Below are 27,450 nucleotides of genomic sequence, written 5' to 3' on the forward strand. Positions count from 1 at the left end.
TGTCAAAACACAAAATCAATAGGTATTATGTTAATATTAGGTTCTCCTGAGTTTCATTTCCTTTAATGTAAGGGATTTCATTTATTTTAAATAAACAGACTAATGTGCAAATTCCCACTTTCCTATAGGATATGTATGCCAAATAAGGAAGCACTGAAAGTTAGATGAACAAGAATGTGGATCATTTTCCTCAGATTAAAGGAGGACAATGTGGTCAGTGAAATGTATAGTATTCACTGCATTTCTAAGATGGGTGTAGGGCAGGGGCAGACCATATGCCAAGGACTGTGCTAGAAATACAATAAAGAGCCCCTGTCTTCACACGGGTCACAGTTTTGCTATAAAAACTTGTAGACAAGTTAAGTACACTAAAAGGTTACAAGGACGATGAAAAAAATTCATATTAGGGAAGAAGGAGTACTCAGGAAGAAACATCAATTCTACTTGAAAGAGAAGTGCTATCAGAAAAGGTTTTACTACAGGTGATTTAAGAATCCTTAAAGATGAATTCCAAAGCTGGAAAATCATCAGTAATTCCAGGAACAGAAAGCATTAAAAAGAACAGAATATTCAAGTCTGCAAATAGTTCAGCATGAGTAGTGCTAGGGAAGGAGGGGACCCTTCTGTGGGGAAAGAGATATCTGGCAAAGTAGGCAAGAGCCAGCTTGTGGAGGATTTCTTAGGGGAGATTAAGTTTTATTCTATAGGTAATGAGGATCCATCTTTCATGCAGTTAACACTATTTAATTATCAATTTACAACCGTCACTCCAGTAGCAGCTTGAAGGATGGATCTGAGATATTTAAACATCAACTAAGAGACCATTAGGAGATCAATTCCATAGTCCAGGAGGGTAATAAAGGCAACAGAAGTAGAGAACGAGATAAGGAAAAGGGCAGGGAAGAGTTAAGAGCAATAGACTAGACTTAATAACTAATCGTATGACACTGCTGTCCTAGCCCAAACTTTACAATCTGGTAACAGGGTAGGAAAATGGCTTTTTTTTGGAGACAGAGTGTCACTCTGTTGCCCAGGCTGGAGTACAGTGGCACAATCTTGGCTCACTGCAACCTCCACTTTCCAGGTTCAAGCAATTCTCCTGCCTCAGCTTCCTGAGTAACTGGGATTACAGGTGCACACCACCACACCCAGCTAATTTTTGTATTTTTAGTAGAGATGGGGTTTCACCATGCTGGCCAGGCTGGTCTCGAACTACCTCAAGTGATCCGCTCACCTTGGCCTCCCAAAGTGCTGGGATTACAGGCACAAGCCACTGTGCCCAGCAGGAAAATGGCTTTTCAGCACAATTGCCAGTGAACATTATACAAACAACAAAAAGACACCCAGGCTCCACTACAGAGCTTCAGAATCAGAATCCCCAGGGGCAGGGCCTCTAGCAGGTATATATTTTCCAAGCAATCAAGGTGAGAACCACTACAATAGGAGAACAAGCACAAATGCAAATGAAACTACCAACTCTCTATATAAGTGGACAAATCAGTGACAGATTTTGAAGGACAGGTAAATACATTCCTCTAGATGGAGTAGTAGAGGCAGGAGTACCCAGCCATAAAAGCTGTGGTTTTTTCCTTGTTTCATTTTAATAGGCATGTTGTACCCAGGGTTCTGAGAGACAGTGCTCCTATTTATACAGTATCTTTGATCTCTTTCTACTGTTTTAAAAACATACAGTTTTAAAACTTGTAAAATATAAACAGGAAAAATATAAAACAAATGAATAAGTTAACGGGTAAAAGTTCTTTTAAACACTACATGGTTTAAGCAACATAACATTACCAAACCAGAAAGACATTACAAATCTCATTAGAAAAAAACCCCAAAAATACTCATACTTATGGTGATCACTGCATTTTTTTTTTTACTATCCAATTGTGTCTCCCTCGACACTATAGTTTTGTCTCCAAAAACAATCTCAACTTTTAATCTACTAGTTTTTAGAAAATCTTAAGCCTCTTTCTATAAATTGGTAGTTGGTTCTAGAGGTTACAGAATCCTTAGTGGTTTTGTATTCTTCCATTAGGAGACACACACAAATAACATGTGGTTGTGCTTCTTTTAGTGATGTTGGCAGACACTGATGCTCATAGCCTAAAACTGTCAACTCAATACAAGATGCAAAAACAATGACCTAATTTTACAATTCTTTATAAAGTAGTATACTTCCATAAATAGGAACTTCCCCTATTTGGCAATTCAACAGTACAGTTCATACAGAAAAAGTATGATACATGCTTGTTCCTAAGGTGAGGCAGGTATCATTGTGAATTCACAGATTTAAATCCAATTTGATGTGATTCAACCCTCGCCGTTATCATTAATTGATGTATAAAACTGTCCCATGTTTGGCCTGTGGAGCCCTCTTCAATTTGGCTTCTAAATCCTTTTGCTACAACCCTAGTAGTTCTTTAATTACTTCTTTGTTATCTAGTTTGAAAAAATATTCCAAGCTCTTCTTTTAAGTATGTTGTCTGGATAAACTATTTCAAGATCACAATCCAGGCAGTAGAGCCACTCATTGCTATGGGGTTGTTCATTGTTTTTAAGTCTTTTCAGTGGACAGAACCGTCTAGAAGTATGTATTTTTCACTCCAAAGCTAAAACATCTCATAAATTATTACTGATATTCCCAAACTGAGTACCCTTGTGGATTTTACGGAACATCTATTTTATGTTTTTATTTCCTTGTACAAGAATCCTGATTCTCAAGCATACAAAGAATAGAATATCATATTTAATTGCTTTATCCCATATTATGCACAAGTTTCAGAATAGCAATGTCAGTATTTCACCAGTTACCAAAATGTTTTGTTTTTTTTGGACATGTTCTCCCCATCTTTCCACTTTAAAAAAGTTATACTATATCCAGATTGTGAGATCATATAACTATCACATGCTAACTGTCTTTTAACCCTCATTTCATCTTAGCTCTACAGTTAACCATACATTTAATATTTACCACCATTCCTTTTGTTATCTTTCTGGTTAGTTTGTCACAAGCTTGTTCTTCAGTAGTTCTCAGGAAAAGTCTTGGGAATGATATTCCAAAGTTGTTTTTTTTTTTTTTGAGGCATTTTATTTGTAAGTATGTATTGCATCCCTAGAAACAAAATCCAAGGATTTTCCCTCCTGTGTGTTTTCGTCTTGCTTCTTCATGGTCCATGATATCAGCTAAGGTTGTCAATATGATGAAGTCAAATGGGTGGGATAGAAGCAGATTGTTCTGCCGTTTTTCTAGATCTTTGAGTTGCAAATCAAAGCTGGGGCTCTACACTTGTTTAGCCTGCCTGTGAGGTTCACAATTTTCCCAGCTCTGTAATCATCAATGATTTCAAATTTGCCAATGTAATGATGCTTCATCATCACAGCTAGAAGTTGGACAATGACTTTGGAGCATGGCCTAACAAGAACCCGGAGTTTGCCTCTCTTTTCGGCATTGGTGATACTCTTGAGAGCATCAGGTAGGATGTTCACACGCACCATTGTGGCAGCGCGAAACAATGGCGGAAAGAGCAATATTCCAACATCAATATTACACATTGATGTATGTCTGTGATCTTTATAACTGAACATTAGCTTGACAAAGCACAAAATCTTTGGCTCACATTTTCTTTATTGTAATTGTTACTCCATTTACTTGTTATAAAGCTTTGCTGTCACAGTCTATCTGGTTTTCTTTCTCTTAACAACTCAGTCTTTATGCCTGAATGGCCAAAGGATGTCTTTTTTTTTGTTCAAGTCTAGTATTTTGTAAGAGTATGTCTTAGTCATCCTGGCTGTCCTTTCAATTTGTAGATTCAAATCTAAATGTATTTCAGAAAAATGTTCTTGAATTATACTTTTCAGTATTTTTTTTTTTTTTTTTGAGACGGAGTCTCGCTCTGTCCCCAGGCTGGAGTGCAGTGGCGCGATCTCAGCTCACTGCAACCTCCGCCTCCCGGGTTCACGCCATTCTCCTGCCTCACAGCCTCCCGAGTAGCTGGGACTACAGGTGCCCGCCACCATGCCTGGCTAATTTTTTGTATTTTTAGTAGAGATGGGGTTTCAACATGTTAGTCAGGATGGTCTCGATCTCCTGACCTCGTGAACTGCCCGCCTCGGCCTCCCAAACTGCTGGGATTACAGGCGTGAGCCACCACGCTCGGCCACTTGTCAGTATGTAAGCTATTCCTTTATTTTGGTTTTCTTTCTGGGGGTGGGGGTGGGAAGATCCTATTATGTATCTATATTAGATCTTTTCTGCCAAACTTTTTTTTTTCCAGTTTTAATTTCTTACCTATGTATTTCTCCTTCATTTAAAAAATTTTCCTTCCCTATCTTCTAATTCTTGAAAAATATTATTCTCTTTATTCTTTCTTGTTTAGTCTTTATTTTTCTGAAATCTTTTATTATTACTTCTTTTCAAGAGTTCTAGCCCCTTATTGAGTTTTCCCAGATGATTTTTTTTTTTAAACCAACTTCTTAGGATTTTTTTTTTTCTGAGACCGAGTTTCATACCTTGTTGCCCAGGCCGGAGTGCAATGGCGCGATCTTGGCTCACTGCAACCTCCGCCTCCTGGGTTTACTTTCTTTAATGTCCTGGTTATCCTCTCCCTACCGCTTTTATCTGAACCTTTCCTTTCGTCTCTACTGACTTGTCTCTCTGCAGCTCAATCTGGGTTATATTTCCAACAGTTTGTCCTCAGTGAGGGGCTTTGTTCTGGAAGGGTATAGTGGCCAGTTAGTATGAATGATAGAACTCTGTGCTGGTTACTGCTTCTTAGTTACAAAGTCATCCCTTCTGCCTGTTCAGCAAAAATGTGCCTGGACACTTTTAAAATTTTTCCTTTGATAGCTGGCATGTTAACTTCTGCCAGCGGAGAACAATGGAGAGATTTTTACTTCCTGTTCCTGTGTGTTTTTCAGTGGGCTGCCACAGCACCCAGTTCCTCAAAGCCAGGTTCTGACATACAAGTGAGCTCAGAGACCAGCAGCTTCCCTCAGCACCCCATCTGAGTAGTTTTGTAGCAGAGTGACACCTCTCATGAAAAGCCTTTCAGCACGCTTCCCCAGAAAAGCACATCAGCAATTACTCTGCCATTCAGTGAGCCACAACTGAGCCCTCTTTTTTTTTTTGAGACAGAGTCTCACTCTGTCACCCAGGCTGGAGTGCAGTGGCGCGATCTCGGCTCACTGCAAGCTCCGCCTCCCAGGTTCACGCCATTCTCCTGCCTCAGCCTCTCCGAGTAGCTGGGACTACAGGCACCCGCCACCACGACTGGCTAATTTTTTTTGTATTTTTAGTAGAGACGGGGTTTCACCGTGGTCTCGATCTCCTGACCTCGTGATCCGCCCGCCTCGGCCTCCCAAAGTGCTGGGATTACAAGCGTGAGACACCGCGCCCGGCCACAACTGAGCCCTTTCTAACCAGGTATGAATCTCACACTCTATCTTAGCCCTAAGGGTAGTGGCTGCTCCTTGCATGTATGCATGTATGTCTGTGTGTATGTTTTTCTTTTTTTTTGAGACAGGGTCTCACTCGGTCACCCAGGATGGAGTGAAGTGGTGCCATCTGGGCTCACTGCAGCTACGACCTGCCAGACTCAAGCAATCCTCCCACCTCAGCCCCCTGAGTAGCTGGGACTACCAGGTACCCACCACGTCCAGCTAATTTTTAAATTTTTTGTAGAGACAAAAGTTTCACCACATTGCCCAGGCTGGTCTCAAACTCCTGGACTCAAGCAATCGTCCTGCCTCGACCTCCCAAAGTGCTGCAATCACAGGCATGAGCCACTGAACTGTGCCTATGTGCTATTTCTATTTTCTTTAAAGATCTTTTTACTTTGTACTAGTCAATCCTTCACTACTCCAATCTTCCTATAGTTAATAATTCCTTATATTAACTTTCTCTATTCAAACTACTGTGTGGTTTGAACTCTTTTTTTTTTTTTTTTTTTTTTTTTTAGGAGACGGAGTCTTGCTCTGTCGCCCAGGCTGGAGTGCAGTGGCACAATCTCGGCTCACTGCAAGCTCCGCCTCCCGGGTTCACGCCATTCTCCTGCCTCAGCCTCTCCGGGTAGCTGGGACTACAGGCGCCCGCCACCACGCCCGGCTAATTTTTTGTATTTTTAATAGAGACGGGGTTTCACCGTGGTCTCGATCTCCTGACCTCGTGATCTGCCCGCCTCGGCCTCCCAAAGTGCTGGGATTACAAGCGTGAGCCACCGCACCCGGCCGGTTTGAACTCTTGACTGGTCCAGTCAGATCCTTCATATCTTATCCCAGAGCCCCTGTATTTACCCGTTATTCCATTACGGAAAACCACTCCCGATTAACTGCTGCTCTTCTCAAATACGCCCTACAAGCTTTCCAGAAAAATGGTTGGCTCTGCCAGCATTCTTTATGCTGTCAGGTGCTCTGCTGCTTCCCTTCAGTTCCCCCTGCAAAAATGCTAATATTAACCAAGCCTCTTATATAGATTTTGGTGGTTTGTCCCTATCCCTTTATGGGTTTGTGGGGAAATACCATTTTGCTTTGACATGGATGGCATCTGTAGATTTTGTTGGTTCCTCAACTCTACTTGCTTTGTCTTATTTTTAACTTTACTTTAAAATAATTTCAGGGCCAAGCACAGTGGCTCACGCCTGTAATACCAGCACTTTGGGAGGCTGAGGCAGGTGGATCACCTGAGGTCAAGAGTTCAAGACCAGCCTGACCAAAATGGCGAAATCCCACCTCTACTAAAAATACAAAAATTAGCTGGGCGTAGGGGTGCACATGCCTGTAATCCCAGCTACTTGGGAGGCTGAGGCAGGAGAATGGCTTGAACCCAGGAGGCGCAGGTTGCAGTGAGCCAAGATCGCGCCATTGCACTCCAGCCTGAGACACAAGAGTGAATCTCCGTCTCAAATAATTTTGTGCATGAAACAAAGTTTTCACTGCGACCTGTTGCATGAGATCAGGTATGGAATTTTCTACTTGTGGCATGACATCCACACTCAAAAAGTTTTAGACTGCAGATGCTCAACCTGTGTTAATATTTCACATTTGCTTCCCCATTCTCTCTTTCTCCTGAACCATTTGCAAGTTGCAGGACTTGATGCCACTTACCCTTAAATATGTATTTCCTTAAAAGAATATCTTTTACATAATCAGAGTAATTATTAACACTTATACATACTATTATCTAATGTACAACACTTATTCAAATTGTCCCACTGATGTTTTAGCAAAAGAAAATTTTTGCAAAATGGTTTTTGCCTCACCCAGTAGTTATTTAATCTAGGTTTACATGTTGCTTTTAGTTGTCGTATCTCTAGTTCTTTAATCTGGAGCTTTTTTTTTTTTTTCCAAGGCCTTAACATTTTTGAAGACTACAGGCCAGTTATTTTGCAATTCCTTTGTAGAATCCTCAATTTGGGCTTGTCTGATGTCTCCTATGATTAGATCCAGGCTATGCATTTCTGGAAGGAATGTTACAGAGGTGATGGTGCATATTTCTCAGTGCCATCATATCAGGAGGTTTAAATCTATGTTTCACTACTGGTAATTTTAATATTTTTTAATACTAAAATTTTCATACAGTAAAATGTACACATATAAAATATACTCAATTCTGAGTTTTTAAAATGCTAATACCTCCCCAACTTCTATGAAGATTATTAACACTTCCATCGACCAGAAAGTTCCCTTCATACCCTTTCCCAGTTAATCCCCACTGTCCACAGGCAACCATAAAACCATTCTGATTTTCTTTCCCATCATAGATTATTTGGCTGTTCTGGAATTTCATATATAGTTTTTCTACAGAGTCCTTAGGATTTTCATTTCACCTGCAAACACAAAGTTTTATTTCCTCTTGTTAAACTGTATACATTTCTTTTTCTTGCCTTATTGTACTTGTTAGGACCTCCAATACAATGATAAATACAAGTGATAAGAGTAAACATCTTAATATTGCTCCCAATATTAAAGGGAGCTCTGCTTTTACTGGAGAATTGGGGAAGATGAAAAAGCTGTAGCCAATACTGCTGGCATCCTGTCAGAGTCCCTTCCCTCCACCAATTTCTTACTCCTCAGGTTTCAAACACATCCAAGTCTCCTAATCCTAGAAAACTCTACCCACACCTGGCTCTTTATTCTCCAAAGAGCAGTGTATCATTCATCACCAACTTACTCTCTAACCCTTACAACCACACTTGTCACTTTTGAAAGGCCATCCCGAACTGCCAGAGTCAAAGCTCTCTCCCATACTTAGTAACAGCTACCATTTAAAAATCTGTTCCTGTCTATATCACGTACTTCAAAAAAGCAAAAAACAAACAAAAATCTATCTGTCAAGGTCTGTGCTGAGTGGTTCACAAACATTCTCTAACAACTCAGGGACAATTAGGACTATTTAACTCACCCAGGTAACAATATAGGCCTGTTAATTACACGAAACCAATACAATTTTAAAATAATTTTCTAATTATACATACGTATGGTATAGAAAAAAAATAATATAGAAAACCTACTGCAAACAATCAGGTCCCAAAACATCTTCAATTTGTGATTTTTATCTACCTACTTTTTCTTGGTATACTTGTTCCTTCTTCAGCTAACCACTTCTCAGTCTCCCTTACTGCTTACTCCACACACCTCCCTTCTTTCCAATGTATTACTCTCCTTGGGCGATTTTATTTATCCACAAACCTCAACTATTATCTCTATTTTCACGTGCACTTCTCTAGACCTAACCCATCTCTTTGGCATCAAGAATTTGTTTTCTCCTCCAACCAATTCTGCTCCTTCTGCTTTCTCTCTTCAAGTTAATTACATATTATTCATCAAGTCACTTTGGATAGAAATCTTTAGGAAAATTTGCATTACCTTCTTTTTTATGTACAGAAAGCTCAACAGTGTACATTTAACCCAACTGGTGGCAAGTTCTTTAGCCTTTGCCTTTTCGAGCTTGGCAATGCGAGTCACAGACTTGGGACCCAGGACACTGCCTCCCCAGTGATGGCAGATCTCATCGTATCTGTCATGGTAATTGATCCTGATAGCTTCCACCAGCTTAGCCAAAGCTCCTTTGTCTTCCAAGTTAACCTGTGTGAAGGCAACCAGTGGTGCAGGTCTTTCTGTGGACTAGAGATCCCACTCTTGCATTCCCCTTGATAATGCAGTAAGGGACCCCCATTTTACGACACAGGGCAGGTAGGAAGACAACCAGCTTGATGGGATCCATGTCATATGCAATCACCACTAGCTGAGTCTTCGTGTTCTCCACCAAGGTGGTGACAGTGCTGACTCCTGCTTGAAAGACAGGTGGTCTCTTACTGGGGACATCCCCTTTGCTGGCAGCTTTCTTCTTAGCCTGGGCCAATAGCCTCTGCTTCTTTCTCTTGCTTTGTCTCCGATCTGTACTTGTGGGCCAGCTTAAGTAGCTGAGTAGCTGTTTGGCAGCGCAGGGCCTGGATGAACTGGTTAATCGCAGGAGGCACTTTCAGCTGCATATAGAAGATGGCTCTCTGCTGCTGCAACCTGATATAGCGGGGCCATTTCACAAAGCGAGTGAGGTCTCTTTTGCGCTGGGTGTCCTGTCCAATGCCAAAATTCTTAGGCCTTTTCTTAAACAGGGGATTCACCACTTTCTTGGCCTCCTGCTCTGCTTCCTGACGACAGCAGGGGCCAGAGCCAACTTCTTCCCCTTGCCCTTCTTTCCTTTTAGCATCTTGGGTGGCGGGAGGAGAAGAAATCTTACTTTTGGCCGGGCGCGGTGGCTCACGCTTGTAATCCCAGCACTTTGGGAGGCCGAGGCGGGCGGATCATGAGGTCAGGAGATCGAGACCATCCTGGCTAACATGGTGAAACCCTGTCTCTACTAAAAATAGAAAAAATTAGCCGGGCGCGGTGGCAGGCGCCTGTAGTCCCAGCTACTCAGGAGGCTGAGGCAGGAGAATGGCCTGAACCCAGGAGGCAGGGCTTGCAGTGAGCCGAGATAGTGCCACTGCAGTCTGGCCTGGGCGAAAGAGCAAGACTCCGTCTCAAAAAAAAAAAAAAAAAAAAAAATGAAAGAAAGAAATCTTATTTTTGACTCTTCCTTCTCTAATTACAATACCTCAGTTCCAATCCTTTAAGTTTAGTCTCCAAAACAAGGTCTTTTACAAAACGAATTTCCATTAACAGAAAAATGGATAGATAAATCGAGTATATCCACACAATATAATATTTGCTATACAGTAGTAAAAAAGATCTAGAGCAAGGTTTGTCAGCTATGACACTACTGACATTTTAGCCTGGTTAATTCTGTTATGGGGCTGTCCAGTGCGTTTTAAGTGTTTAGCAACATCCCTGATCTCTACATATTAGATGATATTAACACTAACCCCAGTTGTGACAACAAAGATGTCTCCATATAATGCCAAATCTCCCCCAGCGGGCAAACTTGCCCCTAGTCGAGAACGACTCAGCTAGAGCCCCATGATTCAACACGCATAAACTTCAAACAATTTTACATAAATAAAAGAATTACAGTATGAATTATTCATATAAAGGTAAAAAAATGCACAAATTGATAAAATAGAATGTTTGTATCATTCCCACTGGGAATGTCACAGGACTGATAATGAAGTTTCTAATCAAACTATGCTAATCAGTAGCATACTACCCAGTTTAAAAGGTACAATTACTTCTACTTTACTCCACACTATTTCTTGTTTGCTACAATCTTCTCTTTTTCTTACTGAAGTACATAAGAAATCAAAACTATTGGGGATTCAAATAAATTCGTCTTCTATATGCACAGTTGGCTATGGTTATAATATTAGATATACTCTAAATATTTCATTTCAGATATAAATTATGTTAAAATCGTTATGGGTTTATTTAATCATAGAATAAAAGTATTAAAGGAAAGTTGTTTTTTAATAAGAATATACTGTAATTGTTGTTTTTCTTTTTTTTTTAAGAGACGGAGTCTTGCTTCCACCTCCGCCTCCCAAGTAGCTGGGGCTATAGGTGCACGCCAACCATGTCCACCAGCTCTGTTGCTAATGCTTTCATTGCTAGTTTGATATGAATTTCATCAAGTTCCTTAAGTGTAATGAGCAACATAAATTATGTTTTCAAATCATTCCCACTGGTCTTTCTTGGATTTGCTTACAAGTTTGTTGTATAAATAATAAAGATTATATTTGAAATTGTAATTTCTGGACTATTTGTTATCTAGAACATTCTGGACAAATATTCAATATGTAAGGGCAGTATAGACCTTCCTGAGGATAAAGTTTTGAAGAACAGTCACCTGGGAATAGGAATTCACATTAATATATAATTTAAAGCAAGGACCCCAGGTCACTTCCTAGACTTGAGGATAGAGGAGCTAATGCCTAAATTTCACTCCTCTTTAGGTGACTCTATTAACTGACGAAATGGCTATAACAGAAGTGACTGATCGATGTGCTACTTAAAAACAGCTAGAGGCTGGGTGCAGTGGCTGTCTGTAATCCTAGCACTTTGGGAGGCCGAGGTGGGAAGATCACTTGAGGTCAGGCATTTGAGACTGGCCTGGGCAACATAGTGATAGCTAATCTCTATAAGAAACAAAAAAATTAGCTGGGCGTGGTGGCATGAATGCAGTGGTGCAATCATAGCTCACTGCAGCCTTAAACTCCTGGGGCTCAAGTAATCCTCCTGCCTCAGTCTCCCTAGTGGCTGGGACCACAGACATGTGCCGCCATGCCCAGCTAATTTTTAAAAATTTTTTTATAGAGACAAGGGTCTTGCTATGCTGCCCAGGCTGGTCTCAAACTCCTGGCATCAAGCAATCCTCCTGGCTTGGTCTCTCAAAGTGTGCTGGGATTACAGGCATGAGCCACTATGTCTGGCCAACTTAAAGATACTGATTTGTTAAAATGATAATCTTTTTTTTTTTTTTTTTTTTTTTTGAGACGGAGTCTCGCTCTATTGCCGAGACTGGAGTGTAATGGTGCAATCTCAGCCCACTGCAACCTCTGCCTCCTGGGTTCACGTGATTCTCCTGCCTTAGCCTCCCGAGTAGCTGGAATTACAGGCACTCGCCACCAAGCCCAGCTAATTTTTGTGTTTTTGGTAGAGATGGGGTTTCACCATGTTGGTCAGGCTGATCTTGAACTCCTGCCCTCAGGTGATCTACCCGCCTCAGCTTCCCAAAGTGCACAGATTACAGGCATGAGCCACCGAGCCCAGCCTGATAATCTTTTCTTAAATAAAATATATTTTAAAAATTTTAAAGATACTCTGAAAATGCTACCCTTGATTTAAGAGGCCAAAAGGCATGTAATTTAACACACAATAACATCAAGTGTTACTGAACGTATAGGCAACAGCTGAAATACTCTCAATTACATGTTCATGTCACAGTAATTTTATATGATAGAGAACAAAATCAAGAGAAAAAATTATAGTTGGAAAAAAGACAATTTAACATGCAAGAGTATATTTTAACATAATTATATTTGAGTAAACTTTGTAAGACTTAAGAGAAATTAAATATTTTTCTAAATTCCAAAGACACAAAGATGAATAATTTGCTACAAGTTACATAGGAGTTTTGGTCACCATTTTCAAACATTATCAACTTACCTTCTTTCCTCTAAAACAATAAAAACCTCAACTTACAAATTCCTTTTTCTGTAACTTCTGAAATGTTCTCATTACTAACAGGGTCTCATATTTCAGACATTATTTGTTGGCTTCTAACCACACATCTAAAGATTCATACTTACAAAGTCCTCCTCTTCAAACTGCAACTTTTCCACCTTGTCTTCTTTCTTTTCTTCCCTAATCTCCATAGGTGGCTTTTCCTGAAAAGCACACCCTTTCCGGGAGTGGAAGCTGCCATTCCAGTGGCGATGGTTCCCTGTGCCACCTCCGCTACGTTGGCTCATGCCATCATGACCTCGGGAAGAGCTATGCCAACCAGATGAGTTCCCTGTGATTCCAGCATATGCTCCCTTAGAGACACCAGAGTCCACAGAATCATGGCGGAACAGGGAGGGCTGGTGCCAAGAATCTAGAATAGTAAAGAAAAGGACTAATTAGATTGTTTGCTTCCTGATTTTGTTTATAGTATTGGCCAAAGGCCTTCAGGGGACCTCGTTAATAAAAAGTCCACACAAAAAAATTCAAAAAATATATCTTTTCTTTGTGAGGTGATTTCTGAAATCAGTTCAACTGATTAGATGATTCATGAGAATCATAATCATAGTTAGACCTAGAAAGCCAATGTAGTTGTGTAATGACTACTAGAGAAACTAAGTGAAAACTATGTTCAGAAAAGATCCTATTTCAAGATTACAGACATGTACCCAAAGCCTGGGCTTGTCCTAAATGAGTAGCTTAAATATAGTCATGAAAGTTGGACATGGCTCACCTCCTGCAGTTCGTAGGGGACCATTGTTAAAAAAACCATCAGAGGAATTATGTCGACGGCGGCTTACTCCAAATCTACCTTCTCCTCTGGGTAGGTGCTCTCCGTGTTTTTCGAAGGTGGCAGTAGGTGACTAAGATGATGAAGTATGGAGAGGCAAATGGATAAATAGCTATTAGTCCCTTTCAATATCTTAATAGGCTTTGCATCAGGCCTTCAAAAAACAAGTAATAATGGTGATAGAAACTCATATCGTAAGCATATGGACCCTAAGGGTACCCACAGGTGCCTAATTTAGAGAAGTCCTAGGTTATATATTCAATTGCTAATTCACTTCCTTTATTCCAGGAGAGGAGAAAAGCTAGCCACTTCAATTGTTTGCATGAAAGGAGGGGGAGGGGAAAAAAACCTTGCAAATATTCATAAATACAAGCTCCAAAACTTTACACTTAAAAATATTTATCTTGTAGGAGAGGAAAATCAAGATGATTGCCTCAAAAATAATTCTAAAGTTTTAGTATTTCTGGAATAAGGGTGAAGGCAATGGTTGAAATATCACCCTGGGAGGTCAGCAGTAATTAAATTTTTTTTTTTTTTTTAAAAGAGATGAAGTCTCATGGTCGCCCAGGCTGGAGTGCAGTGGCACAATCAAAGCTCACTGCAGCTGCTTACCCTTGAGCTTAAAGGATCCTCTTGCCTTGGCCTATGGAGTAGCTAGAACTATTGGCCCATGCCACTAAGTCTGGCTAATTTTTTAAATTTTTTGTAGAAATGGGGGTCTCACTATGTTGCCCAGGCTGATCTCTCACTCCTGGCCTCAAGCAATCCTCCTGCCTTGGCCTCTCAAAGCTCTGGGATTATAGGTATAAGCCACAGCACCCAGCTACTAGAGTTTTCACAGTTTTATAAAACATTTATTTCCAGATATAATACCTGTAACAATACTAAACTTTTGGCATCATACTCATTTTACTCATTTACACATAATGAAAGAGGTCAGAGAGAAAAAATAAGTCTTTGAGGTAACAAAACTGAAAGGAAGCAGTTTGAGAAACATTATTATAGATGAACTCTAATATCCCTTCCTATTTCAAAGAATTTTATTCTATGACATTCTTAAATGATAGAGACCAAAGTCCACAAAGCCATGAAAATATGGGTATGTTTGACAAGGAAAACCGTAAGTTGGGGCATGTTTACATTTATCTTTCTTACTATCGACATCCTTGCCAATATTTTACCCATTCAAGTGGGTAAAAAGATTTTCTCCTGTTTTCTCTTAAAACTTTTATGGTTTTAGCTTTTTAACTTATGTTCCATTTCAAGTTACTTTTTTTGTGTATGAAGCAAAGGCTGAGGTTCTTCACCCCGCCCCCATAGAGACAGAAGCTAGTTCTAGCTCAAAAACACAACACTATCACTTCCTCATTGAATTACCTTTGTACTTTAGTCAAAAATCAACAGAATACATACATAAGCCTTTTTTTTTTTTTTTTTAAGAGCCAGGGTCTCACTCAGTCACCCAGGCTGGAGTACAGTAGCCCGATCATAGCTCACTGTAGCCTCAAACTCCTTGGCTCAAGCAATCCTCCTGCATTAGCCTCCCAAGTAGCTGGGATGACAGGTATTCACCAGCACACCTGCCTAGGTTTTTTGTTTTGTTTTTTTAATTTTTCTTGTAGAGACAAGGTCTCACTTTGCTGCCCAAGCTGGTCTCAAACTCCTGGCTTTCAAGCAATCCTTCTGCCTCAGCCTCTCAAAGTGCTTGGATTACAGGCATGAGCCACTGAGCCCAGCCTCTACAGGCCTATTTTTGAACTCTCTATTCTATTCTATTCCTTTTATGTCTATCATTATGCCAAAACCACAGGGCTTTGCTTATTACAGTTTTCAAAATGAAAGAATGTCTTCTAATTCTTTTTACTTAAGTTCACTGTGCTAAAACAATTATTCTTCTCTGATAGATCTATATACTTTTCATGTAGCCCACTAGCTCCAAGTCTTGGGTCAGATTAGGCCAATTATGAGATCCTGCAAATTTCGTTAAGACAATTTGAAATGAAGTTTAGAGCCGGGTGTGGTGGTTCATTGCTGTAATCCCAGCGCTTTGGGAGACTGAGGCAGGTACATTGCTTGAGCCCAGGATTTCAAGGCCAGCCAGGTAACATGGCAAAACCCCGTCTTCTACAGAAAACTGCAAAAAATTAGCTGGGAGTGGTACTGTGCGCCTGCAATCCGAGCTACCTGGGAGGATGAGGTAGGAGGATCGCCTGAGCCAGGGAAGTCAAGGCTGCAGTAAGCCATGATCGCACCACTGCACTCCAGCCTGGGCAACAGGAGTAAGACCCCGTCTCCATAAAAAAAAAAAAAAAAAAAAATCCCAAAATGAAGTTTAGGCTGGTACAGTGGCTCATGCCTATAATCTCAGCACTTTTGGAGGCTGAGGTGACAGGATCATTTGAGGCCAGTTCTAGACCACCTTGGGCAACATGGTGAGACCCTATCTCTACAAAAAACCCAAAAAAGTTAGCTGGGCATGGTGGTGCTCGCCTGTAGTACCAGCTACTCTAGAGACAGGCGAGAGGATTGCTTGAGCCCAGGAGTTCAAGGCTGCAATGAACTATGACCATGCCACTGTACTCCAGCCTGGGTGACAGAGACCCCGTCTCAAAAATAAATAAGTAAAATAAAATTGAAACAAAATGAAGTTTAGAGCAAAAGACCATGGGTCTAGATGAGACCAGAAGCACCTTCCCAAAAGTCCACATTTTAAAATAGGAAAGGTAGGCCTTTTTTGGGGGGAATGCCTACCAATTTCATTCTTCCACTATTCACTGGCAAAATGGGAAGCACTTTTAAGTTTACTAGCTTCCCAAACGTTTTATCAATAACTCAGGCTGATTCTTTTGTGTACTGTGACTAGGTTTGCTTTAATCTATATAAACTGGTAATTCCATTTGTGTTTACCCTTAATACAACACACATCTCCCCTGAAACTATTAAGTAGGTTAATGCCTCTAAAACAGTTTCCAGGATTTAATCTGAGATCCATGTAGTAGTTGAACAATCACTGTCTCTACCTTTTCCTCCTCTTCATCTATCGCCATAAACAAATGTGTGTTCACTCCAAAGGTCTGTTTACCCAAGTGCCATTCCCCTTTTACTTCTGCCCCTTTGACCTCCACAATAGGTTAGCAAGTATGTTTAATCTCCAAAGTGTGCTGCAGCTAATACAAGACTTAACTGTCATGTAATGAGAAAAGCCTTAGCATATAATGAAAAAAGTGAGATACTTACAAAAAGAAAAAAAGAAACATAAAAAAGTGAGATACTTGGCAGTAATAAGGTAGACACTCATGTGGACTGCCTAATTACTTACATCCTTCTAACAGAAAGCTATTAAGTCTATGAAAATGTTTTTGAAATCCTCACATGAGGTTGAATATATTAAAAAACATCAAGACTGGGCTGAGTGCAGTGGCTCACGCCTGTAATCCCAGCACTTTGGGAAGTCCAGGTAGGCGGATCACTTGAGCTTAGGAGTTGAAAACCAGCCTGGGCAACATGGTGAAATTCCATCTCTATAAAACAACAACAACAAAAACAAAAATTAGCAGGGCGTGGTGGTACACAGCCTGTAGGCCCAGCTACTCTGGGAGCTGAGTCAGGAGGACTGCCTAAGCCCAGGAGGCCGAAGCTGCAGTGAGCTGTGATCACACTACCGCACTTCACCCTGGGTGACAGAGGGAGACCCTGTCTCAAAACAAAACGAAACCAAAAAACAACCAAAACCACCCCCAAACCCTCTCGTATTTGAGAAGTTAGTACAGGAATGGAGAACAGTACCTTAGCTGACTGTGGTGTTGAGAAATTTAGCCAAGCAGGAACAAAATCATGCTGCGCCATTTAGGTCCGGTGTCTCCTTTCAGCAAGGTGAGGCATCCAACCTCATGGCCAGGATCTGAAAACAAAACAATTCAAATCACTTATGTTTACAAGAATCTGATACCAATGTGTAAAGGAATCTGTAATTATTCTAAGGTTTCTCTTTACAGAAAAACCTGCCCTCTGAGCCTCTCTACAGATTACTTACCAAGCCTTATAACTCAGAGAAGTTCTAAATAAAAGCAGTTTTTGTTAAAAGTTCTAAACAAAAGAAAACTATAACAGGAGCCTGAAAGATTTTTATTTTTTTAGAGGAAGGGTCTTGCTATGTTGCCCAGGCTGATCTTGAACTCCTGGCCTCAAGAGATCATCCTGCTTCAGCCTCACAAAGTGTTAGGATTACAGGTGTGAGTCACTGCGCCCAGTGAATCTGGAAGGTTTTATGAAGGAAGCTAATGAATTCTTGATTGTTACATCAAAGAACTTGAAGAATTAAACATCTATTTAAAACCACAGATACTTATGAAAAGAGATCAATCTGCTTTAAGTATTCAGGTAACTTCTAGCAAAAGCAGTAGAAAAGATCTTCTTGGCTGGGCACGGTGGCTCACACCTGTAATCCCAGCACCTTGGGAGGTCGAGGTGGATTGCTTGAGCCCAGCAGTTCAAGACCAGTCTGGGCAACATGGCAAAACCTCATCTATAAAAAAATAATAATAAAGGAGCCAGGTGTGGTGGCACAGATCTGTGGTCCCAGCTACTCTGGAGGCTAAGGTGGGAGAATCACCTGAGCTGGGAAGGTTGAGGCTGCAGTGAGCTGAGATTGCACCACTGCACTCCAGCCTGGGTGACAGAGTGAGACCCTGCCTCAAGGTGGGAGAAAAATAAGATCTTCTTAGAGAAGGACGATACGACCTCTCAAGAACTTTTCTATCTAGTTCACATTAATTTCTTCAAATACCAACTAGCATCAGTTTTCCTGAGATCTGCTGGTGTCTTCAAACCACCCCAATGATATTCTCCAAAATTAAATACATCAGAAAGCAGTAGGTATTTTTCATGATGCATATATATAGAGTCTTCTTTCCAAGTTAGACATATGGAGAATATTTACCCCAGAGTGTAACCTCTGCGGTCCTGTTTCTGAACTCGAGTTGGCCAGCTGGATCTCCCACGAGGTTTTCTTGTTAAAAGGGTGCTTAAGTAACCTGGCCAGCAGCACGACTTATGATGAAGCACAAAGAAGCCAGGTTCTGTGTGGATCACTCTCTCAGTCCCCTCAACTGCTCATCTTAAACTATTTGGTTCCTGACACGTTTCCAAAAGGGGAAAGGGGAAAAGGGGAAGGGGGGAAGGGGAACATAAAAAGTATTTGTTACATTTAAAAAAGGGGGGAAGGGGAAAGAGCTGTATCTATGTTCACCTCATTCAACTTCCTTGAGTTATGGCACTATGATGTTGCTTAATTAGGTAAGACATGGATATTTGCACCGAGTGCAAATACTGTTCATAACAAGGTCATAGCTAGAAAGACAGATGGGCTGAAGTGTGGACAAATGTCATCAAGGTGATAGATCAAAAATATTAAAGCCCTATAAAAGATCTGAGCAGTCAACTCCAAAACATCCACATGACAAAGTCCTTAAAATACAGATCTCATTATTCTTACTCATGCAACTGCTAAAAAATAGTGTGTAGATATGTATTTATATTTGCCTTAACCTTCAAAATCTAGGGACATAAGTCTTGTCTCTGTTAAAATAAAAATAAAAAATAAAAATATATCAGACAGGAATTTGCTACACTTTTCCCTCCATGAACAGCAGCTTTCAAGGCAAATTTCTTGGTATAAAGCTCCTAAATGTATATTCTATGTCTTTGGCCTTTACTATTTATAAATTCAGAGCAAAGTTAAAACATTAGAAAGATGGGTAGGATGGGTATTAAGAAATAGTCAAGGAGAAATATAGTTCCAAAATGAGGATTTCTTCTCTTCAGTTTTCTGTGTTTCACTTGTTCTGCTCCTTCCCAAAATCTGAATTGAGCCACTGGAAGGAGATATGAAGAATCTTCTATGCTTTGGTAGAGAAGTCACTTATTATTTTGGATCCATTTCCACCACTTCACAATCATTTGAAAGGCCACACGAATCTATCACTCTGTAAATGAAAAAACAAAACATAAAATCACAGGAGGCAACATCACTATCATACATACATTTATCTGCTAAAATGAGACACAGTTAAATAATGAAATCAAGGTCCTGAGAGTCAAAACACTTAAGTCCAATTTAGATACTATGGATGTATGTCACCACCTGTACCAACAAGATGACTTGGATATAAATCTTTTTTAAGGATTTGAGAAAAGTCACCTAAACAGAGTTTGCTTTTTTTTTTTTTTTTTTTTTTTGGAGATGGAGTTTCGCTCTTGTTGCCCAAGCCGGAGTGCAATGTTGCCATCTCAGCTCACTGCAACCTCCACCTCCTGGGTTCAAGTGATTCTCCTGCCTCAGCCTCCCGAGTAGCTGGGATTACAGGTGTGCACTACCACGCCCAGCTAATTTTTTGTATCTTTGGTAGAGGCGAGGTTTCACTACGTTGTCCAGGCTGGTCTCGAACTTGACTTTGTGATCGCCCACCTTGGCCTCCCGAAGTGCTGGGATTACATGAGTGAGCCACCGTGCGTGGCCTGGAGTTTGCTTTTTTATATAAAAGCAATAAAAGCACATGTAATCTCAACACTTTGAGAGGCCAAATTTTCCAATCAGCTATCTAAGGTATTCAGAAATGCAAAATAATGGGTCTTTCAGATATAGATTTTTCTCTCATAAATGGGACAGGTTGCCATGAGTGGTCAAAGAACCATATAGCTTGCTGGTATATCACCAACTACCTATTTGTTTAGTACTAGCCACAGCTAGGATCCTTAAGATATCTGTCACAGTATTTTTTATATATTTATATGGTATATATTTTTAGATACCTGGCTCTCAATTCAGAGATTTAAAACTTTTATAATCTAACTTGTTAGGCACTGAGTGAAACAAAAATTTCTTCGGTAATTTCTCAACATTCTTTCAGGGGATACAAATTAGAAACAGGGTCTCACCCTATTGCCTAGGCTGGAGTGCAGTGACTTGATCGTAGCTCACTGCATCCTTGAACTCCCAGGCTTAAGCAATCCTCTCAGAGACCTCGGCTTCCCAAGTAACAAAAACCACGGGACTACAGATGTGCACCATCATGCCCATCTAATTAAAAAACTTTTTTGTAGACACAAGGTCTCACTGTGTTGCCCAGGCTGGTCTTGAACTCCTAGGTTCAAGCAATCCTCCTGCTTTGGCCTCTCAAAGTGCTGAGATTACAGGTGTGAGCCACTGTGCCTGGCTGTAGAAATATTTTTTTGATAGAAAAGAATTTTTGCATCTATAGGCAATTCTGGTCTATACTGGTAAATTTTAGTTTGGAAGATATTTCTCATATATCCAATTCAGCAGCCTTGCACTATCGTTCATGGGAATAAGTTCACAGGAATAAGAAATATCAAATTCAGGATTGTAAGTATCTCTGGGGAAATGAAGGGCAATAAAAAAGAGGTCCCAAAGAGTTTCAACTGTATCTGTAATGCATTATTTCTCAAGTTGAGTGATGGGTACAAGATGACTATTCACTTATTGCTCTTTTTATAAACTTCTAACACTTAAAAGAATATTAGGCCGGGTGCGGTGGCTCATGCCTATAATCCCAGCACTTTGGGAGGCCGAGATGGGTGGATTAATGGAGGTCAGGAGTTCAAGACCAGCCTGGCCAACATGGTGAAATCCCGTCACTACTAAAAATACGAAAATTAGCCAGGCATGGGGGTGCACGCCCATAGTTCCAGCTACTCAGGAGGCTGAGGCAAGAGAATCACCTGAACCCGGGAGACGGAGGTTGCAGTGAGCCGAGATCTCACCACTGCACTCCAGCCTGGGTGACAGAGCCAGACTGTTTCAAAAAAAAAAAAAAAAAAAAGCAAAAAACCCCAAAATTGTTTTTATATAGGCCTATACCTGTAACTCTCAGTAATAAATACATGAAACTGTCCCTGTAGTGAAGTTATTCTAGAAAAATAATCAAGTCAAGCATCCTTATGGAAAAGATATAATTAACTGTCTGGTGCATACTTTTTATCTTACGAATTCTAGTTTAAACCACAGAGAACCTGAAGTTCAAGACAGAGAGATAAATCATCTATTAGGGTATAAAACTGTTGGACACAAAGGAAAGTGCCTCAATTTTCAACATAAACAATTCCCTCTTTTCAATCACCACTAGGTACTTTCTGGTTTTCCAACTGACACACATCGTCACCTTTTCAGTGTTTTACATACCAAATCCAAAGTTTCTATAGAAGAGTCCCAACTTAGGCAGTGACTGTAGAAGAAATACTAACTAGCAATACTTTGCTACTATTACAGGTCCTACAGCTGTTATATATCCCATAACAATTACTCACCCATCACCCTCAAGAAGCTGGGATACCTGAAGTGTAAAGAGTGTGACCTACACCTGCACGTGCAGAATATGTGGTTGAGAGAAGATGCACCGTAAGTGGGGACGTTTAATCAAACAGAACAAATAAAAAATGAAGAAGATAGATAAAAGAGATTTCTGTTCTGGAAGTAATAGACTAAAAGGAAAAATCCCAAAATGTTAATAATGGTTTTATTAGGATGGTGGAATTATGGGCATTTTGTTTTATCTTCTCTATTAGTCAAAAGTTTTTGTAATGAACTTACTTGCTCTGCAAATTTTAAATTAAAGATCTTTAGTGATGTCTTTTAGGGCTGTGGCTATTTTTACAGAATGGCTAACTGGAAGACTTCTGCTTATTACTAAAAAATTCTGAGAAGAAAAAACACATCACTTAAAATTCTCTTAGAACCTTTTTTTTTTTTTTTTTTTGAGACAATAGAGCAGGGTCCTGAGTAGCTGGGACTGCAGGTGAATGCCACCATGCTGAGCTAATTAAAAAAAAAATTTCTTGGACCAGGCACGGTGGCTCACGCCTGTAATCCCAGCACTTTGGGAGGCCGAGGTGGGCGGATCACAAGGTCAAGAAATCGAGACCATGGTAAAACCCTGTCTCTACTAAAAATACAAAAAATTAGCTCGGCATAGTGGCAGGTGCCTGTAGTACCAGCTACTCGGGAGGCTGAGGCAGGAGAAAGGCGGGAACCTGGGGGGTGGAGCTTGCAGTGAACGGAGATCGTGCCACTGCACTCCAGCCTGGGCAACAGAGCAAGACTCCGTCTCAAAAAAAAGGCGGGGCACGGTGGCTCACGCCTGTAATCCCAGCACTTTGGGAGGACGAGGCGGGCGGATCACATGGTCAGGAGATCGAGACCATCCTGGCTAACACAGTGAAACCCCATCTCTACTAAAAATACAAAAAATGAGCCAGGCATGGTGGTGGGCGCCTGTAGTTCCAGCTACTCCGGAGGCTGAGGCAGGAGAATGGCGTGAACTCGGGAGGCGGAGCTTGCCGTGAGCGGAGATGGGCCACTGCACTCCAGCCTGGGTGACAGAGCGAGACTCTGTCTCAAAAAAAAAAAAAAAAATTCTTCTATAGCGATGGGGTTTCACTATGTTGCCTAGGCTGGTCTCAAATGCCTGAGCTCAAGCGTCTCACAGTTTTTTTGTTTGTTTTGTTTTGTTTTTGAGATGAAGTCTTACTTCGTGACCCTGGCTGGAGTGCAGTAGCATGACCTCAGATCACTGCAACCTCCGCCTCCTCCCGGGTTCAAGCAATTCTCATGCCTCAGCCTCTCGAGTAGCTGGGATTGCAGGGGCCCACCACCACACCTGGTTAATTTTTGCATTTTTAGCAGAGATAGAGTTTTGCCATGTTAGCCAGGTTGGTCTTGAACTTCTGACTTGAAGTGATCCACTGCCTGGGCCTCCCAAAGTGCTGGGATTAAAGGTGTGAGCCACTGCACCTGGCCTCATAGAACTTTTAAAAAAGATGAAAGATGGCCAGGCGTGGTGGCTCACACCTGTAATCCTAGCACTTTGGGAGGCCAAGGGGGTTGGATCACCTGAGATCAGGAGTTCGAGACCAGCCTGGCCAATATGGTGAAACCCTGTCTCTACTATAAATACAAAAATTCGCTGGGTGTGGTGGCTGGCACCTGTAATACCAGCTACTTGGGAGGCTGAGGCAGGAGAATCGCTTGAACTCGGGAGGTTGAAGTGAGCCGAGATCACGCCATTGCAGGCTGAGGGAGACTCTCACAAAGAAAAACAAAACATGAAAGACTAGACTGGAGGGGAAATCAAGATTCTTTCTAATATGAGATGTCAAGCATGTGCTCTGGAGCTCAAAGGAGAGGTGTGTTCTACTGGTAGAATTTTGGTAATTGTCAGTATTTGGTAGACAACATTTAAAGTTTGGGAATAGGTGAAATCTAAGGAGAACATAAAGATGGAAAAGTTGGCCAAGCACGGTGGCTCACACTTGTAATCCCAGCACTTTGAGAGTCTGAGGCAGGCGGATCACAAGTTCGAGACTAGCCTGACCAACATGGTGAAACCCTGTCTCTGCTAAAAATACAAAAATTAGCCAGGTGTGGTGGCGCATGCCTGTAATCCCAGCTACTCGGAAGGCTGAGGCAGGAGAATCGCTTGAAACCGGGAGGCGGAGGTTGCAGTGAGCCAAGATCACGCCACCACTGCACTCCAGCCTGGGCAACGGAGTGAGACGCTGTCTCAAAAAAAAAAAAAAAAAGGAAAAGTTTCCAAGTCTTGTTTATTTCATTACTTCTTTTCCAGCTGTTACTTGTGAGTCTTCAAGGTCAAATTACTCTCTAACTTAAAAAATTAATTTTTTAGGCACTACTAGTCTCTTTCTACCATCTGCCTCAGCCTCTCCTACTGGTTGCCACTCTCTGTGCCTAGACTTAGGCTGTAATTATATCACTACCCTGCTCAAAAAGTTCTGATTTCCCACCAACAATACGACAGGATTTAAATTCCTCAGTCTAAGAGACAAGAAATAAGCCTTTCCCCCACCCCTCAAAAACCAGTCTAAAAAGTCTCCTTTAATACTCTATCTGGAAGTAATCCCTGCCTCTGAAAATGAAATCTTCAAACTTTTTTTTTTTTTTTAGACGGAGTCTTCTGTCACCCCGGCTGGAGTGCAGTGGCACTCACTGCAACCTCCACCTCCCAGGTTCAAGCAATTCTCCTGTTTCAGCCTCCCAAGTAGCTGGGACTACAGGCACCCACCACCACGCCCGGCTAATTTTTGTATTTTTAGTAGAGACGGGGTTTCACCATATTGGTCAGGCTAGTCTTGAACTCCTGACCTCGGGTGATCCGCCTGCCTCGGCTTCCCAGTGCTGGGATTACAGGCGTGAGCCACTGTGCCCGGCCTCAAAGTACTTTAATTGTGCCTACTAAGCCACTAACACTCACTTCTTCCAGGACACACAAAGCATGTATCTAGCATGGTACCATGCATATGGTAAGGATTCAAAAGTTTAATAAATTTTTACCAATTATAATAAAGCAAGGATGCAGAGAAATTAGAAACCTCATGTATTGCTGGTAGAAATGTAAAATGGTACAGCTACTGTGAATAACTGGTTAAACACTGAGGCACCATATGACCTAATAATTCTACTTCTAGGTATATATCCAAGAGAAATAAAAACATGTCCACACAAACACTTGTACATGAACGTTCATAGCAGCCTTATTCACAATAGCTACAAAGCAGAAACAACTGAAATGTCTATCAATAGATGAATGAACAAAATACTGTATATTCACACAACAGGCTATTATTCAGCTATAAAAAGGAAATGAAGTACTGATATAAGCTACAACATGGATGAACCATGAAAATATTATGTTAAATGAAAGAAGGCAGACACAAAAACTGTAAATTGTATTATTTCACTTACATGAAACATCCAGTCTCATAGAGCTAGAAAACAGATCAGTGATTACCAGGGACTGGGAAGAGGAGGGAATGGGGTGTGACTGCTTAATATAGATGAAAATTTAGTTTGGGGTAAGAAAAGGTTCTGGAACTACACAGTGGTGATGGTTGTACAACGCTGAGAATGTACTTCATGCCATGGAATTGCACACTTTTTCAATTGGTTATGATGGTAAATCTTGTATTTTCCCATAATTAAAAAAATTATAATAAAGCAGTCACTGTTAATATTAAATACAAACATTGCCTTACATCACCCATTCTTTTTCAGATTACATAAGTACTTCTGCTCCCTCTCTACAAACTCCCTGTATCTGAATACTTGATCCAACCATTCATTCATAAACATTTGTCAAATATTTTACCTCTTTAAAACCTCCAACTTATCGGGCACCTCATTTGTCAGGCGCACTATTCAGTACTTCACAACATGACCTAATTTTATATTTTATAATTAAGTTTATACTGCTAGGAGAGCACCTCCCTGGCCAAGAGCCTTATCTCAATTACCTCTACTTCAGGCTCCTTTTACCTAGATACAACACTACCAGTGCTCTTGGCTTCAACTACTCATTTTCTCCAGAGTCCAGTAGCATCATCAATTTATTCCTTCTGGTAACTTCAACTTCTATTTACACTGGGTCCACTTAATTCAAAAAACTGTACCCAATTCTCCAAATTAAAACAAACCCCCTTCCTAGAGCCTGTATCTTGCTCCAGGTATATCCTTTATGTGCTTTACCCTCCAGTTTTTTGAGACAGAGTCTCACTGTCACCCAGGCTGGAGTACAATAGCGCAGTCTTGGCTCGCTGCAACCCCCACCTCCTGGGTTCAAACAATTCTTGTGCCTCAGCCTCCCGAACAGCTGCGATTACAGGCATGTGTGACCTGTATTTTGTATTTTTAGTAGAGACGGAGTTTCACCATGTTGGCCAGGCTGGTCTCCAACTCCTGGCCTAAAGTGATCCACTTGCCTTGGCCTCTAAGAGTGCTGGGATTACAGGTGTGAGCCACGCCACCCGGCCTGCCCTCTAGTCTTAACAAAAATCTATACAGAATAGTGTACCTTTATTGTCTTTACTTCCTCACTCACCCATTTATTCCTCAACCCACAGAAAATTACCTTTCTCCCACAGCTCTGACTGGTGCCCCTGTATTTTCAAAATACTCCCATTAAGTTAATCTAACTAGTATATGATAGGCATAAATAAGTTTGCAGAGAAATGGCTGATGAATGACAGTGAAGAAAAGATATGTGCTGAAATAAGAATGAATATATTTATAGTATCCAAAATACTGCAGGAATATTTATGAATTTTTTTAACTACCTAATAAATTAAATTGCACACTTAAAAACAGAACACCTAGCTAGGTGCGGTGGCTCACGCTTGTTATCTCAGAACTCTGGGAGGCTGAGGCAGGCGGATAACTTGAGGTCAGGGGTTCAAGGCCATCCTGGCCAACATGGTGAAACCTCATCTCTACTAAAAATACAAGAATTAGCCGGGCATGATGGCACACACCTGTAATCCTGGCTACTTGGGCGGTTGAGGCACAAGAACTGCTTGAAACCGGGAAGTGGCAGAGCTTGCAGTGAGCCAAGATCACACCACTACACTCCAGCCTGGGCAACAGAGCAAGACTCTGTCTCAAAAACAAAAACAAAACAAAAAAACCAAAACAGAACACCTGCATCTACATATTAGGCTGAACAAATGTTCTTGAGGAAGTTAATGGCTGATGTAATGCCCTAAACTTGAAAAACTTCACTAGCCTAGGCAAAATAGGGAGACCCTGTATCTACAAAAAATTTAAAACTTAGCCAGGCATGGTGGTGGGCGCCTACAGCTACTTGGGAGGCTGAGGTGAGAGAATCGCTTGAGCCCAGGAATTCAAGGTTTCAGCAGGCTATGACTGAACCACTGCACTCCAGTCTGGGTGACAGTGAGACCGTGTCTAAAAAAAAAAATTAAAAGCTTCACTTGATTTCAATACATTCTCCATCTGTCATTGATATACCATTTTAATTCTGTCAAAACCATAATTTTGAGCACATCTTCAACCATGAAATAGTTTCCATTTCCATTCTATCTATACTATATAGAACAATTAAAAAGCATTGTCCTCTCTGTAACACCATTTAAGTTTGGCTCAAATACAGAGATTATTCTTTTTTTGGAGACAG

At 40.9% G+C, this 27,450-nt stretch overlaps 1 protein-coding gene and 1 pseudogene across 1 annotated transcript in view; both read right to left on the minus strand.

The window, feature by feature from the left end:
• LOC116473097 (coiled-coil domain-containing protein 17) overlaps positions 1–27,450 on the minus strand; it is a 69,026-nt gene that overhangs the window by 23,816 nt on the left and 17,760 nt on the right. Inside the window, exons 2-5 of the mRNA XM_058443130.1 lie at positions 18,390–19,434; positions 17,237–17,351; positions 13,394–13,523; positions 12,747–13,033 (exon numbers count right to left, since the gene is read on the minus strand). Coding sequence (XP_058299113.1) covers positions 12,747–13,033; positions 13,394–13,523; positions 17,237–17,296 — 477 coding nt within the window. The 5' untranslated portion in view covers positions 17,297–17,351; positions 18,390–19,434. The remainder of the gene's footprint in view (positions 1–12,746; positions 13,034–13,393; positions 13,524–17,236; positions 17,352–18,389; positions 19,435–27,450) is intronic.
• Positions 2,784–3,868, minus strand: LOC116473103 (small ribosomal subunit protein uS8-like; annotated as a pseudogene).

This window comes from Hylobates moloch, unplaced genomic scaffold (genome assembly GCF_009828535.3).
Source record: "Hylobates moloch isolate HMO894 unplaced genomic scaffold, HMol_V3 SCAFFOLD_8, whole genome shotgun sequence".
Taxonomy (NCBI): domain Eukaryota; kingdom Metazoa; phylum Chordata; class Mammalia; order Primates; family Hylobatidae; genus Hylobates; species Hylobates moloch.